Here is an 18,073-nt window from a genome sequence, read left to right on the forward strand (position 1 = left end):
TTTTTTCTTTTCCTCTTTACCACAATGTGTATTTGTCCCTGGCCCAAAAAACTTTCCCATATGATATACTGTGATTGTGATAACACAATATGTGACGATATCACAATATCTCACAATATCACTTCTGCAAAGGAAATTGTATAGTGAATGTGGAGTTACTGATAATCTGGAGATAAATGTCTTGTCTGATAAGTTTCTATCAATGTTCGTTTTTTTTACCGTAGACTCGCAGATTATAGAGTTAGCCATTGGCATCAATACTGTATAGCTCTATGGCCAACTTTAGGGCTGACATACTAGAGGGCCCCTTGGGTCTGTGGGCCATTTCTCTGGTGCCCAATCTGTTCTTGCTATTGATTTCAGTCTATACAGACGGTCCAGGACACTAAAGACGAAATATACCATGTCACGTGAGGAGCGTAAGCTGGTCATACACACATGGGTAACGCCAGACAAATGTAATGTTTATGAGGGTCTCCTAATTCTCATCTGGGAAAATGATTGGCCTGTTGGGCTTCAACATGGTTCCTCCCCTTGGAGATGCGCTATAGGCCATAGACACAATGGTCTGGAGCAGACCTTATAGATTTCTATAGGAGAGTTGGCAACTCCAAAGAAAATAGGAATTCTCAGCATATGATTTAGTTTAGTGGCTGGAGTCAGAACTACAGGATTGGTTGGAATCTTTTAAAATTTAGATAATATGGAAAAGTTTAAAAAAAAAAAAAAAAAAAACGTCAATTTTTTTTATACAAGTCCCTTTAAAGAGGTTTTTTTGGACACGTTGGTTATTTTTGCGAACTAGCAATTACTAACCATCCCACTATATTTAGCTCAGTTTGGCCTCTCAATTCAGACACGCGGGAGATCTCTAACCTAACTCGCTCCGTCCCGGCTTTTCATCTAAACTATCAGTAGCTGAAATTTTGTGTTATTGAAGAAACAAATCATTAGGAGACAATTTATTCCTGGTCTCCGGTCGCAGATTCTTTGACAGTCGTTCCATGTTGCGAGATCTTAAAAGAATAAAGCTTTCCAGCTTGTTTCCTGACTGTTCTGCTGAGCGCTCGAGTAAATGGACTCACACTGTGGCGTATTAGACTGACCGTAAAGTGCTTGTCCTGTAGAAGTAGAACCCGTAGCCTGCTGACCGCCCCGCGGGTTTCTGGAGGTTTCAGTCCGTTCACAATTGCGTTGTGGAAAAACAAGAAATGTTTTTTTTTTCTCTACATTTTCTTGTATGTTTTTAGCCTTACTATTGAAGATATCTTCGCGTGGCTGGCCATATACCTTAATAGCGGCCAATTCTGTGTGGGGGCTTCTTGACTGTCATGTCAGGAAAACAAGGATTGGACTGTTGAATTTAAACATATACAGTCCTCTTGTTTTTACGGTAGATAAGCCCTAAAGAGAGCTATCTAAGGCCTGGTTCACATCTGCGTTCGGGCAGCATTCTTCGTGCGGAAACCACATGGACCCCATTATAGTCTACGGGGTCTGCCGGTTTCCTAAGGTAACTGCTTTATTATGCGGATTGTTTCTATTCAGGGGATCCCCAAGGAGATGACTGATCCTAACAGTTGGTCACCCATATCAGACTGGTGGGGACAAACCCCCAGAACCCCCCATTGATCAACTCGGCAGCTTAAGCACAATGGAGATTGCAGGTGTTGGGTCCCTATTCGTAGGATAGATCATCATTGATATTTCCAGAAAAAAAACCACAACATTGAAAGATGAGGATATGAAGAACCTATGGAGTCTACCCACGTTGATGCTACATCGATACGTTCGTGTTACTTCATGTTCCACCTCCATGACTGATCGATTCAATGCAATTGTGAGGGTGAAAAATAAGGGTGAATGTCTTCAATTTTTGCCATGTGCATAGATGGCTATGCTAGCGTTGCGTTGTAAAGAGGTTCGAGGCTGCGCTTTAACAACCCCAAAGGATTTTTTAGCCTAAAAAATTTCTGCAACAAATACATATGTGATCATATTCTGAACACCAACCCATCAAGAACCAAGATGGACTCACTAGTTGAGCATAGCTAAAGGCTGGTACCATTGAAAATAAGATGAACTCATCCAATAACCCAGACGGCCAATGGGCCAAGAAATTTGTAGCCAACTTTTTAGGTTTCTAGGGCTGTTTTCGTCATCCCCGGACCCACAGTGACTATATCAGATTGGACTTAGATGTCGCATTGTGACCTTTGGTTGGGTCTATGGAGTTCCAGCTGTGACGTAGGCGATATAATGGGGCCATATAACGAATGTTTTTGATTTGGCTACCTAGAAATAGCAGATTAATATACTTTGCCTTATTACAGAAGAATCGTGAAAAAATCCTTCTTGATGTGGGACCTGAGATGAGCCTTTCTAGTCAGTGCGAGTGGCTCAGTCCTGGCATGTTGTTATCTAAACGTATCTGTTCCGTCAGAAGCGATCCATTGGCGCTCGCCCGCGAATCTCACTAATTAGTCTCTCGGCTTGGCTCTTTTCTTGGCTCTTGGTGTTTTCATGTATTCTCATAACAGATGATGTTGTCGGCTGTTTTATGTTTTCTCCTCCACTTACATATGCAGTCAAATGCCAATATAGGAACGGCGGCTTCCATGCGATGTCTACAAATAAGGAAAAACACGAAGTCCGTGTGGTAGTATCCCAAGATATTGTGGGTTTCTTTTTGGATCGTAAACCAGTGGCGTATATCTGTCCATACATGAGGAGAATGTGATAAGTCCCTGATAGTCGACCACACAACAGAAGGAGATTATGGTCTGTTGTTCCCCGTTATCAACCCATTCAAGCCGGTGAGCGGCTGACTGCAGGGATTACTGATAGGAAGTCCAGGAAAAAAAATGTCTGTCGGCGAGAACTCTTCATTTCACGTATCCTATCACTAGTGGCCATACACATTAGGGGAATATCAGCCAAGACTGCAAAGTTGCATGGCGATCTAATGTGATCTAATGTCCAGACTATTATATGGAGACAGATGTTGACGAACGGAAAGAGGGATTGGGCATGTTGGATTTTTGCATGCCCAATCTTTTGTCATTGCTAGAGTTGCTTGGTTGTGACTTATTCTCCTTTTGCAGATGTGCACGTATATTGATATAAGATATAGATATTCAGCTACAATTTAAGTTGTATTAAAAAGGAATTTTTTTTTTGCAAAGTACAGAATGGGTTAAAAATAAAATGAGCATTACTCACCTCTCTGAATCCCTGCCACTACTGTTTTGACGCTTACAAGGTCGGCCTTCCGGTTCCCCCTCAATACGCTGGAATACCCACTTAGTCACTGGTTTAGATAGGTCACCATTGAGTGGGCATTTCCTTTGCTGGGCGCAGCAGGGGATGGGTGATGGAAATTTATTATCCATTTTACCCCATTACAAAAATTTCCCATTTTTAAGTTATTTCTGTATTGCTCTACAAAGCCGCCAGCAAAATTTGGGAACCATTTACTGAGATCTTCACGATAGACTGTCTATGACATGAAGGGTTCACCAACCTAGCAAATGCTCATCGGAGTCAAAATGATTCATTAACCCTTTAGAACCACCCTTTTGTTAGTCAAGGAAACAAAATCCGTTGTGACCACAGCGTTCTCTGTACGACACAAGTCACGTCACGATGCTCTCCAATATGAGCGACACACCGGGCAAGTCTCCACCGCTCAATTTCCAAAATTGTTTAGCAAATTTTTGTAAAATCTGAAAATTTCTGTTAGCTTCTATTTACATCTTATATACCAACATATTTGATGGTAAGAATAGCGCTTCGTGCAAAACATTGGGACCGTCGATTGAGTCCTAAATTACCCCTCTGGGTTGAGCGGTCACCATCTAGAATACGGAAGCCATGACACCAGTGGGAATAGTGCTGGAACTAAATCGTACAGAAGCGAACCTGCCGCTCTGTGTCCCCCCTGTTGGAGATCAGATCCCTCAGATTGGCATGAAAATATTTTTTTGAAGATGATTGAACGAGTAGCAAATAAATTCCCGGAAATATAGTCAGCCAGAAAACCCATCTGTGGCCTAACCCTATGACAAACAACCATCAACAATTACTGTGACACCAGCTCACGGGCGCTTGCCAAAGAACCAGATGCTATGTCTGAGGGAGATCTTGTTCATCAGTACGCTTGTTCTGCTTCTGATATTCGCAGTGTATGAGGAGGAGGAGGATATGGATGGGTTGGAATGGCACCATAGATTGCAGCCATCCTCGCGCTAACATTGTCTTCCAGTTCGGTCAATAGCAGGTTTGCAAGGTCGACATTCGGAACAATTACACTGGGATTCGTTTGCAACGATTCTGTGTTTCTCGACAAGCAAAATGTTGCTGTTTTTTAGATTCTACCAGGCTTGAGTTTATACTTCCTATATTGTGGGCCGTGTACGAGAATTGAAGGGATCATTATAGCACACGGAGAATGGCAAATGTGCTGGAAAACTTCTGCTTTTTGTGGGGTTCATTGAAATTCTGTATGTTTGGAAGGAATGGGACAAAGACCTGGAGCTCCATAGGGTGATAAAGTTGGGTTCCAACAGAGTTGTAGACACTGTGCACCCTACTGAGGACCTGGTGCTATAGTAAAGGTATAGCATCTTGTATATGGCTATGGTTCCCTCTCAATGGGGGGAGCCTACACAAGATTGGAGGTATAGGGAAAACGGGATCCAAGACTTTGTCTTCTGTGGTTTTCCTTGGATTAGGCCATCATCATTTGATAGGTGGTAAGTGTCTGACCTTTGGGGTGTCCACCAGTCACAAGAAAGGGTCCCTGTTCCCAGAGCAAATTGTAATATGTGCTGTCTTTGCACCAGATCCTCGCCTTTCCTGGTGAATGTCCATGTCCTTTTTGCTTTATGACTTGTTAAAGACACTGACGTTTTCTTGCTCAGCTAGAAATTCCCAATCTGGACATTGGAGCCATTAAAGTCAGGGTCTGTACATGGTCATTGAAAGGTCATGGTTGAACAGGTAGGGTCACACGGGACTCATAAAGACCCGATTTTTATATAGCAAGCCTCTAATAACAGAGGAGAAGATACATGAACCAGATAGAATGAATGACTGTTATCACAGTTTAGTGTTTTTTGGTGTTTAAATTTTGTTTTTTAATTTTCGTATTGTATTTTTCTTTCTGTACATGATCACAGGGGGCGGCCATCTGGACCAAGCAACCGATCAGAGCAGTTAATGCTTTTGCTTTGCAGCAATTGCCCGGACTATAGGAACTTGTAGAATGGAGGTGGGTCATGGACTTGACTGGGAGGGTGTTGTCCGTATACTGGGAAACTAGGCAGGGAGGGAGGAGGGGGTGATTGGTGACCTCACCTATTGTGAAGGGTGGATTCTATATTATGTATATGTACTCTCTATAGAACAGGAAGTGTCAGTCTTCTGTGGTCCGTGTCAAATTGTAGACTTTTTGACAACAGATACAATGAGGATTCCAAATGATCCTGTCAATCTTGCGGAGTCTTGTCCCTTTAGCTTTTCATTTTGGCAGACTGTCCCACCAGGAATTTTTGGACATAAAATTAGAGTGGAAAGGGCTCGAACATCGGAAGGACAGAGGAGGGTCAAGTCTTCTCCTTTCACATCATACTTGGCAAGGAAGAGCAAACAATAGGCGAATCAATGGGCGATCCTTTATATTTTGTGGGTCGCACTTTCGTTAGATTGATATGGACTTCAACGCTATGTATGGTCTTAAAAGGAATGGATCGCCAATATTTTTATTTATTAGAACTAGATGGTAAAATCTCACTTTTTGTTCATATATAAGGGCCCAAAAAATAGACAAAACTTTGTTATCTGAGGGTTGGATGTTGTCCGATTTGTATATTGGGTTACACGATGGCTCCTAAAAAACACCCCCAGTGTAGGTCTCCGAAGTTCCTCAGACTTGTTCCTCCTAGTGATGGCCACACAGAGGATGCAGCCCATTAATATTCATAGAGCGCCGCAGGACCTGCCTTTTATGTTGCGATGGGGTACGACGTTACCACCAAGAGGGTCCTGCACAGAATCTATCAATATTAATGACCCTTGCTTAAGTCGCCCGTCTCTCGACAAATGCTGATTGACATACAATTCTGCATTGTTGTGCGTCCGCTCCCCTACCGGCATGTGTGTATCAGTGAGTCTGGCAGTATGGCATTTCTGGCATTCTATTCATGGACCTGGAGCCTCGGTGATCCACACCAGATGGAGCATGATGCAATTCATGGAGTTGGAGGAGGATATAGAAAAAGAGCAATATTGTATCTGTGGGTGCAGTCCATGGGGGTAGCTAAAAAGTTTTGTATTCCTTTGGTGTGAACGGAGTCTAATAGTGAGAATTACATGTTATATATATTTTTACCTCTCGGTACTATTTGGAGACCAGTGGGTTATTTTAGTTTTTGTGCTGCACTTGATATCTTTATTGTTTTATGTGTTCGTAGGAACATACCGATTGAAATGCTTTTTTTTGCATCCGTCTTAATTGATTCGGTGCCAGCTTAGCGTTTCATCTCCCCATTGATCTTTTCGGACCTTTTAAACAAGTTGTCATTTGTCCTTTGTCCATTGTATGTTTGAAGGCTAAACAGTGTAGAGGAAGGCATGGCCGCACATCAATGGGATCATAATCCTGTTCACCCGCAGCCACTTATCTGGAGAGAGAATTAATCGAGCTCTTCTTAAGGCCACGGCCAGCATTTGTGGAGGCAGAAGGACGGAACGCTTCATGGGCCCTGTAGGTAGGATTTGTGCCAGTCAATTCAGTTTTTCAGGAGAGCATTTTCTTAAGATCCGGCTAACAACTTTATGACGTGACCTTCGTCATTTGTATAAGAAGGGACGAGTTGTCCTGGTACGGTTGGGTCAATCACATTCCATTAAAATATATGTATGTGGAATACATAGGTAGTATTGTGCAAAAGCTTTAGGCAGGGGAGGTTGCACAGTTACAGGTAAAAGGATCAATAATTTATTTTACTGAATAAAGAAAAGAGAAGTGTAAATCCTCTCAATATTTGGTGTGACCTTTGCCCTTTGCCTTCTCAGTACAGACAGGTTTTTGGCAGAACTGGGCCGGGAGGTTGTTCCTGCCGCCATCTTGGAGAACTAAGCACAGATCTTCTATGGATGTAGGCTTGCTCCAATCCGTCTGTCTCTTTATGTCATCCCAGACAGATTGGATGATGTTGAGATAAGTTGCTCTCCCTCCATTTGGGGGCCACATATGATTTCCTTCTCCAGAGTCCTAATACCCACTAGTTTTCAGTTTCTTTCAGCAATGTAAGGTCTAGAGATGAGCGAACACTAAAATGTCCAAGGTTCAAAATCCGATTCGAACAGCCGCACACTGTTCGACTGTTCGAACGGATTTCGAACCCCATTATAGTCTATGGGGGGAAATGCTCGTTTCAGGGGTACGCAAAATTATACTTACCAAGTCCACGAGTGACGGTCGGGCTGGATTCTCCTTGAAGTCTTCTCCTGGCGCAGCATCCCCGCGTCTCCTTCCGGCTGGAATTCACTCTGCCTAGGCATCGGGGCCTCGGCAGAGCCGACTGCGCATGCGCGGTCATGCGCAGTCGGCTCTGCCCGGCTCGACGCCTGAGCAGAGCCGACTGCGCATGTGAGGGCATGCCCGCGCATGCGCAGTCGACGATGCCTAGGCCGGATGCCTAGGCAGAGTGAATTCCAGCTGGAAGACGCCGCGGGGATGCTGCACGGAGAAGACTTCTGGAGGTAAGAGAAGAACCAGCGTTGATTGGCAATGTATAGCATTCTGCCAATCACTGCTGGTTCTGCATCGAACCTTAAACTTCGAACAGCTAGTAGTGTTCGATCGAGTATGAGTATTTCGAATACTGTAGTATTCGATCGAACACTACTCGCTCATCTCTAGTAAGGCCCAGTCCAGTCCTGGAAATGTCTATGATGTTATGGATTGTCCATGAGGCTCTTCCACTATATTATCTATAGGTGTATCACATTCCGCTTCTGTTGCGGAGGTGTCGGTAACTGGATAACGTTATATAACCTACGGTAAATTAGAACCCTATGTGCATTACTTGTTACGGGAAACCAACTTGTGTGCTATTCTAATTGTATCCTGTATATTTTACTCTGAGTAATTGAGTCCTATGACGCCCGAGATTCTCTTGATGGAAGTGAGTCATTAAAAAAAATTCTTTGGGAATAATTGCACTTGCAGAGAGTATTTAGTCTGCGCGGTAACAAAGCTCTGGCGTTGGAGGTGGATTTCATTATTGCCAAACTAGGTCCTTGTTAACGGAGAACAGATGCTTTGTAATCGGGCCGTCATGCTGTCAATCATACCCTGATGGTGGGCAGGCGATAGACCGGGAGGATTTTGGGGTGTTTTTATCTGCTCTTTGTTGGATTTTGGTCCAGAATAAAGAACATGGGTATCTCAGATTAGAATAATTAGCTTTTTATAGTCTATTAATTTAATTTGTTTTATTTTTATGCTTTTGCTGGCTAATTGGTTATCATGTATAATAATATATTTTAATTACACTTAATTATTATCGCACGATTTTCAATTACTTTTTCGTATTTATCCGTTTTATTTTTAGTTATATGAAGCCAACACTTGCTATTCCATGACACGAAGTGAAAATTAATATGGCACTCATCCGTAGACATTGAAGCGGGTTAATGGATTGTGTCAATCTAATTTTTTTTTCCTTTGCCCTGTTGAGGGACATGTTGTCGTCTGTGATGTGCGATCTCTCTCGCGTTCGTCTATAGCCTTTCTTGGACCCCAGAGAATGTCCTTTACAAAGACTCTGATGTCTCCCAAGAATGGAATTGCTTTAATGTATACATCAGAGCAAGTCGCGGCGGCGTGCAGAATGCGACCACTCGATCATTGGAGATAATTGATGCATGGATTGATGGCGATCATTTCATCTATGGTCAATATTCAGATCTTCATTCTACGCTCTCTCTATTATTTCGAAGGGTCCTGGGTGGTCGGTGGACTTGTAGACCAAACCAGTGGCTAATTTAACTTTGGAATGAGATCGGCCATCTTGACCCCATATTCTTCAGTGCCCACTAATTACATTAAAGGGACAATATTAATGACCTATCCTAATCATAGGTCACTCATATGGGATTTGTGTGGGTCTGTCATTCATCACCCCCATTGATGAGCTGTTCTCAACAGCTGAGACGCAGAGAACGGAGCAGGAAGCAGATAGCACTGTTCTCTGTGTAGTGGCGGAACGGAGGCACTGCAGGTTAGCTCCTATACTAGTGAATTTATTTATGCTTACTTGTATAGCCCATCATATTCCACATCACTTTACAGACCTTGACAGTCACTTTCCCGTGTAGGGTTCACAATCTACATTCCCTATCAGTATGTCTTTGGAATGTGGGAGGAAACTGGAGTACCCGGAAGAGACCCACCAAACACAGGGAGAACATACAGGCTGATCTGCAGTACCTGATCTGTCCACTACAGAGAACAGCACTGTCTGCTTCCTGTTCCATTATCTGTGTATCGACTCCTGAGAATAGGTAACTGATAGGGGTGTCGGGTTTAAGATCCTTTACTATCTGGTATTGATGACCTATCCTTGCATTTTCAATTTTGGCACAATTCTATTGTGTTTGGGTTGTCCCTGATTTTTCCAACAAAGACCGGTATCAGGGGAAAAAAGGATCAGGCTGTTGGATATCAACATTCCCCATCTTTTTGTTTTTCTGACGCCAGAGGCGACTTACTCATCTCTCCCAATTCAGAAGCTATGCACGCTGGGCATGTCCGTGGGAAATCCATAGAGATCCAAGTATATGGCCAGTCTTCAGTGGCACAATATTTCCTGCAAACATATTCTTGTATGCAAGACTCAAAGTGTGACCTTAATTTTATACTTTTATGTTCTGGCTGTAGAAGATTCTATAATCACATTCAATGCAAAAAAAATATTATGGGCTGTATCTCAGTTTAGATTTTTCTTTTTATCAAAAACTTTTTGTATACCAGTCGTGGATTTAATCCTTGGACTTAATATCAGTGTAGTTTATTATTGCTATTTGGTTTGGAGCGACTCTTTTTCCTACTTGTCTGTGCAAGGGTTGCGCCTGCCTGCGTGGGAGCAAAATGCTCAAGGTGTATATTGCTATTTCTTGGTAGAGCAGGGTATAGTGCCAAGTATGTAAAGCAGTTTGAATAGGCCACCAAAGTCGTGTCAAAGACAGAGAGAGTCATAAGTCCGTGCTCTTAGAGAGTCCATGCTCTTTGGTCTCCACCACCACCACCCGCTTCAACTGTATTGATTCGCTATTGTCAGCAGCTGATACAGAGAATGGAGCAGGAAGCAGACAGCGCCATTCTCTGTGTAGTGGCCAGACCAGAGTACTGCAGATCAGCTCTTATTCACATCAATGGCAGCTAAGCTGCACTGACACGGCTCAGCCACTACACATAGAACGGTGTTGTCTGCTTCCTTCTCCATTTTCTGTCTATTGACTGCTGAGAACAGTTGTTTGCTGACTTTGCCCTGCGTTCTTGTATTAATGACCAGCAGTGAACCCTTATATATTGCTCACGCTTGCACCCATTCTCTTCCTGACCATATACGCTTTCACAGTATATATAGTTGTCTTTGTGGTCCGACCTAGACAAGTCCTCAGTAAATAGGTCAGGTTCAGGCATTTAGTCATGGCTTAATTTTATGGTTGGAGAAGACTCCAAGGCATCTATTGATATGGACAATGACATCTGTCATGTTTTATGTTGCACACACCTAGAAACACACCTTGAAATCTCATGCATTTGTGATATACACCCTCGGCATACTCACACATCAGGCCGTATAAAACCGTGACTACTGGAGTCCTCGAGGAAGAGTCACTTGTATACAGGTGTGACCAATCCAAAGGCTTTATAAACCTCAGTAACATCCCTGTCGATCTAGTCGTGTTTGCGGGGTGACCCTCCCCCCCCCCCCCCCCATCACAAGGGTATTCCCATTCATCCAGCCTTGTGTGGAGTAAATTAAGATATTTTTTAATCCTTACCCAAAAGCGATCCTCTTCCTATGGTGAGGACAATACTCGATATCCTGTGCATCCTCCCTACGTTAAACCTTCAAAAATTTGCAAATAGCCTCCCAGTAGGAACCATTGATCCCTACTTTAGATCCCGTCTTAGGCATGGAACTATAAGTCAAGTAGAATGGAAGACGCTCAGGATGTATCTATAGCCTCAGGATGGAAATCAATAGACAAGAAGCTTTAGAATCTGTACAGAGGGCGGCGAGTCTGCAGGAAATCGCTCGATTCCGTAATTTTGATTTGTATAAGTTTACTATACAGTGCAGTGCAAACCCCCCATTCTTTTGTTTATAGGGGAGATTAGCTGCTGCCCGTGGCGATTGGTAGCTTATAACCCTCTTCCCGTTGAGAACACATGCAGACTCAGCTGGGCCTGCATGTGTATGGAGGGAACAGGACAAATGGCTGTCCGCCATTGGATCTATTGACGGTGCATGGTGACCATTAGTTGATGGATCCCACCCTCAAAAACCTTGACCATAATTGTCTATATGCAATAAAAATTGTCCAGATTCGCAAATTTGGAAGGATCTGTAGAAGATGTAACGTCTTTGAAGGTCTCCTGGTGAGTGGCCAGCTTTAGGTTGTCACCAGATTCCACCTAATCTGAATCTGTCGCTGAGCTTCTGATGTCTACGGTGTCACAATTTGTCTCCAAAATATTGCACAGACAGAAGGACATCTGAAGTTTGGGAATGCTCTCCACCCTGTCCTACCTATGGTAAGCTGTAGAAATATTAGACCTCTCCACCGAGGTGGACATTATATATCGGTAACATGACGTATCTGCCGCGGCCTTGGCTTTCTCTAATCTTTTGTTGAATGTCATGCCGTGTAAAATTCTAGACGTCTGTAGATGCTAACAATGGAGAAATCTATCCTAGATCACGTCCCGTAATAGCCTCGCTGATCTGCATTAAACAAGGAAAGACATTCCTAAAAATGGAAGAGCCCCAGGCTGTCGTGTCACCCCTTGGGGCTCGTCATGTTGTGCTTGTAATCCGCTCTACTCCGAGGATCCGAAGCCTTCTCTCTTTTTCTTGGTTGTTGCGTTCAGGGGCTTGTTCCGTGTCGTCTTCTCTTGTAATTACCGTCTGTAGAACTGGCTGATAACTGCAGTACAAAAGCCTCCTCCCGATCCTGCTTGTGATTAACGTTCGCACATGCTGAGTAGTAGTCTGAGCTCCCATTGAATTTATATAGGATTATGCTTCTATCAGTCGCCTTTTCTCCGGTTTTCTATGTTTTATCTCATTAGATTTTGGAGTTTGTTTTCCCAGAGGATTGTAAAGGAAAAAAACAATTGTCTTGGAGAACTGACAATTTCTGTACCTCAGCAATGTTAATATAAATTACAATGTAGAGGTTTTGTTGGTGATCATGACTCTTGGTTATCATATTTAGAGGTACCGGGCCCTATAGAAAGGTTCTTACATAGGTTTCCACAACTCCTTCTCGTAAACCGGGGTCTTTTTGTAAAGCAACTAATACTCAAAGGAGCCCCTCCCCCTCTGACTACAGTAGAACAGCAGTACAGTAAGCTCCACCCATCAACTAGAAGACGATATGAAGGAAATGGAACCATCATGCAACGATTAGGAAGAGGGGTTTGTTGTGTTTCTGTCCAAGATTGTGTGCGGGCCGGGGGCCGTATAGAAGTCTATTGTCCAATTCTGTATGCCATAGGGTGCCATATTACAGAGAGACTCCGCACAGGAGCACTGCTTGTAAGAGATAAGATAAGATAATCCTCTAATAGTCCCACAGTGGGGAAATTTCAGTATGTTACAGCAGCATAGTAATACAGATACAGGATAATACACAGTAATATAATACAGACGTAGACACACATAAACTGAGAAGAGAAGATATACTAGGAGTCCATAGCAGCTAAGGAACAGAAGAAGGAAGACTTCATAATCCCTAATCATTTGATTGTAGGGGGAATCCCTCTCCTAATATAATGCTCCACTATAAGACGCTGTTGTGAACGTTCTGTTACTTTGAAGCATTTTTATTAAGCCTGCCTGAAATTTTTGCACAGTACTGTAAAACCACATTAAACCGCCTGGATGCCAAGTCTTCTTACTCTTAAGTAAATTAAGATTAAGACTCTGCAAAAGGTTCATTGACCTTCCTGTAGTCTTGTTACATTCCTGGCTGACGCCATTCTTCATACTTGGCGTGTCATCCAATTTCCTTATTTTGTGGCGGCCGCAGTACGGGTTGGCCATCACGGCTCCACCTTTTCTGACCTCTTTACGTTTCTATCAGTATTTTTGCATTTATTATCCAGGCCTTTGCTTTGTACATTTCTAAGTCAAGTCTAATTTGTTGGGATCATCATAATTGTCAGCTGGTCTGGATGGCCTCCGGCCGCGATGCTTCTGGCTTATGGTAAAGTGTGACACGTCAGCGTATTGAATGAATCCTTCTCATGAGAAACATGTGATCTGAGGAGTGCAAACTGGGCAGAGGAAAGTTTAATATTCATGGATAGTCATCGGGGTTGTTGTATAGAATACACTGAATTCATTTGTGTTAGAGAGAGAGAGCGTTTTTGCCAATTTGCAATCCAGTTTATCGATGAATCCTGGAATAAGGACCTCCAACCTTGGTGGGATTGTAGATACCAAACCCATACAGCTTTTGGTAGATCTTAATAATCTATTAGGTGACTCCCAAGCTGAAGAATCTTTCAGATGACTAAAGACTTGCAGATAATTCCGCTCATAAGACCATTCTATATCAAAAAATTTTTGTAAAAGTTCCAAGTATCTAGCATTGGCAAAAATGTATTTCGTGATATTAGAAGATGCTTTTATGTGGGTGGCCAACGAATTTCTGTGTGGATAATCCAAGCCCCAGTTTTTTGGTTCTTCACTTTTTTGTATGTAATGGAGAAGACCTATTGGATTGTTGGTCAAAAAGAAGAAACGTCTCACTGTTGAGCTTTATGGAGTGGGGTTTAGGATCTGTTCACATCTATGCTATGAAGTCTGTTTTTCTGTTCGATCTTCCCATACACATGCAAGCTTGTCTTATCTCCCTGAGAACTAAAGGATCAGGCAGTCAAAATCCAAATGCCGAAATCTTATCCTCCCCGACATCTGCCATCATTGGAAAGTCTAGAGCAGGGGTAGGGAACCTTCGGCTCTCCAGCTGCTGTGAAACTGCAACTCCCAACATGTTCCATTCACTTCCATGGGAGCTCCAAGAACAGCAGAGCAAGCTCTAGAGGATGCAACCCCCCCGTCCGTACACGCTAGATGGTTGGGCGGTGCTGGTGAAATCACATTTACCTTCTAATACATCTGAGGCAGGTGAACCTTGGACCATTAACCAGTGGAGTAGGTTTGGGTTGTCCATTTGGTTGCTCGTAGATTGAAGGTGGTAGTCCCACCATCTCGATAGACCTGAAAGTGGCCAAGGAACCCATGAAGGCCTATAGGTTCTAACAAAGGGTCGCCAAATGAATGATGCCCATCCATTAGCCGCCATCTTAAGCACACACCACTTCTAACCTCTATAATATCCCATCTTTCTCCACTCGATAAGACCTCGAATACATAATATATACGCAGTAATGGCCACATTGTTCATGATCAGCTTCCAGTAGCCTATTTACCATAGGTTTTGCTTTGCGCTCACGTAGCAATGACTTAGTACCTATGACACATGGCTTGCAGGAGTCACTTATTGAATTTATTTCAATTTCCAGGCCTTTTCTTCCCTTTGCTATACATAGTCCTTTCCTTGTATCTGTGACATTGTCTGGTCTAATGAAGGACCCTCCGCGTCTGGCTCATTCACTTAGCTCATGTTAGGACAGAGATCCACTTCTCGTAACCCAGCATCCATTGCACGTTATTTCTGTATTTGGAAACCTTTATATTACGTGCTCGCTCTCTTTAGCCGTGAGAAGGGCATTGCCTTTATAGAGTGGTACACGGTGTTTTTATACACGTCACGTTGGATCGCCGATCGTATATCATTTTCTTCTTCTCCTCTACTAAAAATGGTGCGTGACTCATTCGGGTTCTCTCCTTATCCATCGAGCTCATATAGAGCTTTAGAGGGTGAATAAAAATCATCATGGGTGTGGTAATATAAAAGGCAGTGGCAGCCATTTTGTGGCCTAAAGTAGTCTTCAGTTGGTGTTCTGTAGGCTTTCATAATCAGGGCTGTGTAGTCGTAGTCAGGTCCAGTTTTTGGCCAAAACTGTCCGACTCCTTATTGTTATTTGTACAGGGCTGTACTTGTCTTTGTTCTATTGCCTACACATGTAGGTGGTCATGTTCCCACTCTCTATAAGGGCTAGATCACACTGGTTATGGAATGGAATATTTTGGTCCTGATTCTGATACGGGAAGCCGCATCAGAATTGGACCAAAATGCGCCTGCCACGACTGTCACAGCTTCTGACAGTCGTGGCTTCCCCCTCCGGAGTAGGCCCAAATGAATGAGCCTAGTCTGGGGGGTGCTGTCACGAGGCGGATGCCGGGGCTGATTCAGAAAGGGCAGCTCGTTTCTTTTTTCCGTTAGCCGGAAAATACCGCTCACGGAAAAAAGGAAGGTAGCGGACTACATACACCTCCATTGTGAAGCGGCGGATTCGGCTTCAGAATCCGCCCCCTCTTGTCCCGTGTGAACGAGCCCTAACCCTACCATTGCACAGCTTCTTTTAATCTGTTACTAAAGTAATTGCAAATATCCTACAAGGATAACAAAATGACCTATAATTCAAGATATAAGGGGGTGACCTGTAACCTCAAATGGTATATATTATATATACTCCTCCACTGTAAATTCAGAACCTTTTTCGATTTTTTTCATTTGGGATAACAAATGGTTAATCTGATAAATTTGTCGTCCTTTGATTTAATATTGGTTTTGTCTTATTTTTTTTTATAGCAACCCATTGTGCCTGCTCACCCCATGGCTCCTCCAAGTCCAAGCACGACCAGCAACAACAACAGCAGCAGTAGCAGTAGCAGTTCTGGTTGGGACCAATTAAGCAAAACAAACCTGTATATTAGAGGACTTCTTCCAAACACCACAGACCAGGACCTAGTGAAGCTCTGCCAGCCGTAAGTACCACCTTATCTTAGCCTCTGCTCAAGTCCAGGTTTCAGAAATGGACACGTTGGGTGTTCTGTTTGATACTTCAACTCTAGCCATTAGCTCGTTCTTAGCGTGTCTCAACATTGGCATTGTGTTACATGTATTGGGCCACTCTTTTTGCGCCTCTGTTTACTGTTGACAACATCATTCTAGAACCTGATGGACCAAATCGTAAGTCATCTGGCTCTGTTGGGATCCAACGTACAGTAGATTTGGTAGAGCATTTGATCGTCTTTTATTACGCCACAACGCAAGGGTGAACGTAGATAGGTTGAACTTGAGGAACATTTGGGTGTGTTGGGTCAATGGCAACAGGATCTCTTGGACTTGACACAGCTTGAACTTGTTCCCCAATTATATTCTTGCAAGAGTAATGTCCAAAGTGTTTTTGATGGCATCTCCCTGCTCTTTCTGAAAGAGAATGGTGGAATTGTTGGTGTGAATTGAAGACCTGGAATGGGGTTGAGTCTTTGCCCCGGGTCTTCTCGACTTATCTTAGCTTCGTTCTACTCTTCCAGTGGTCTTGAAAATTTAATTTGGCATTGGTCACCCTGACATAGACCTTTATGACCACATTACAAGAATCCATCACTACCCTAACCCTAATCCCATGCCGAGTTTTACTTATGTGTAAATCGTGTATTTTTCCAGTCTGCCAGCTCTGGAAAAACTTTCTCTGAGTCAGAGGTTGGTTCTCAGAATTTATTGTGTTTGTAGACCCTTCCTTGGAGTTTCAAATATTCTTTCGGATTTGTTTGTGTGAATTTTTATGTTTTATTCCCAGTCTGATGATGTCATGTACCGAATATCTTTTACTACATAAATACGAAACCAGTTAAAGGAAATATGTCTTGAGTTGGTGAAGGAGCTTTGCACACTTCTACTCTGTGAGTGGATATCTTAGAAAGATATAGTTTTAAGACTATAGAAATGTGATGATTATGAATGTGAAGACTCCAGTGATACTACTAACCGAAACAAACCATCTGCCGTTGCTGGAGCATCTTCTACCACCCAGACATATTCCCTTTACCACCTTTTTAGTTTGGCTTCCTTGACCCTTAGTCATTAAAGGGATTCTACCATTGAAATGAATTTTTTGGGCGATCACACGTTGGAATAGCCTTTAGAAAGGCTATTCGTCTCTTACCTTTAGACGTGGTCTCCACTGCGCCGTTCCTTAGAAATACCGTTTTTTACCGGTATGCAAATTGGTTCTCTCGCAGCGATGGGGGCGGCCCCCAGCATTGAAAATGCGATGGGGGCGTCCCCACTGCTGCTCGAAAACGTGCTCCAGCTATGCCTCTATCTTCGACTGGATCCTCCCCTTCTTTCGTCGTCTTCCTTTGCGTCACCTCTGACGCCTGCGCAGTCTGCTCTGCCAGTGAGACACCAGCAGAGCCGAGTGCGTATGCCGGCCGGCGGCCATTTTTGGGAGGCCACTCCTGTATTGAACTACAAGAGCAAGATCGGCCTCCTAAAAATGGCCGCCGGCCAGCATGCATAGTCGACTCTGCTGGTGTCTCACTGGCAGAGCCAACTGAGCAGGCGGCGGAGGTGACGCAAAGGAAGACGACGAAGATAGGGGCGTCGCTGGAGCGTGTTTTCGACCAGCAGTGGGGATGCCCCCATCACATTTTCAGCCCTGGGGCCCGCCCCCATTACTGCGAGAGAACTCATTTGCATACTGGTAAAAACGGTATTTCTAAGGAACGGCGCAGCGGAGATCACGTCTAAAGGTAAGAGATGAATAGCCTTTCTAAAGGCTATTCCTATATGTGATCGCCAAAAAAATTCATTTCAATGGTAGAATCCCTTTAAAGGGGTTGTCCAG

At 43.4% G+C, this 18,073-nt stretch overlaps 1 protein-coding gene across 8 annotated transcripts in view; it reads left to right on the top strand.

Annotated features, from left to right (window-relative positions):
• RBMS1 (RNA binding motif single stranded interacting protein 1) overlaps positions 1-18,073 on the top strand; it is a 213,338-nt gene that overhangs the window by 125,277 nt on the left and 69,988 nt on the right. For all 8 annotated transcript variants that reach the window (XM_075284498.1, XM_075284500.1, XM_075284502.1 and 5 more), the window contains exon 2: positions 16,030-16,205. In XM_075284498.1, coding sequence (XP_075140599.1) covers positions 16,030-16,205 — 176 coding nt within the window. The remainder of the gene's footprint in view (positions 1-16,029; positions 16,206-18,073) is intronic.

Source organism: Leptodactylus fuscus, chromosome 8 (genome assembly GCF_031893055.1).
Source record: "Leptodactylus fuscus isolate aLepFus1 chromosome 8, aLepFus1.hap2, whole genome shotgun sequence".
Lineage (NCBI taxonomy): Eukaryota > Metazoa > Chordata > Amphibia > Anura > Leptodactylidae > Leptodactylus > Leptodactylus fuscus.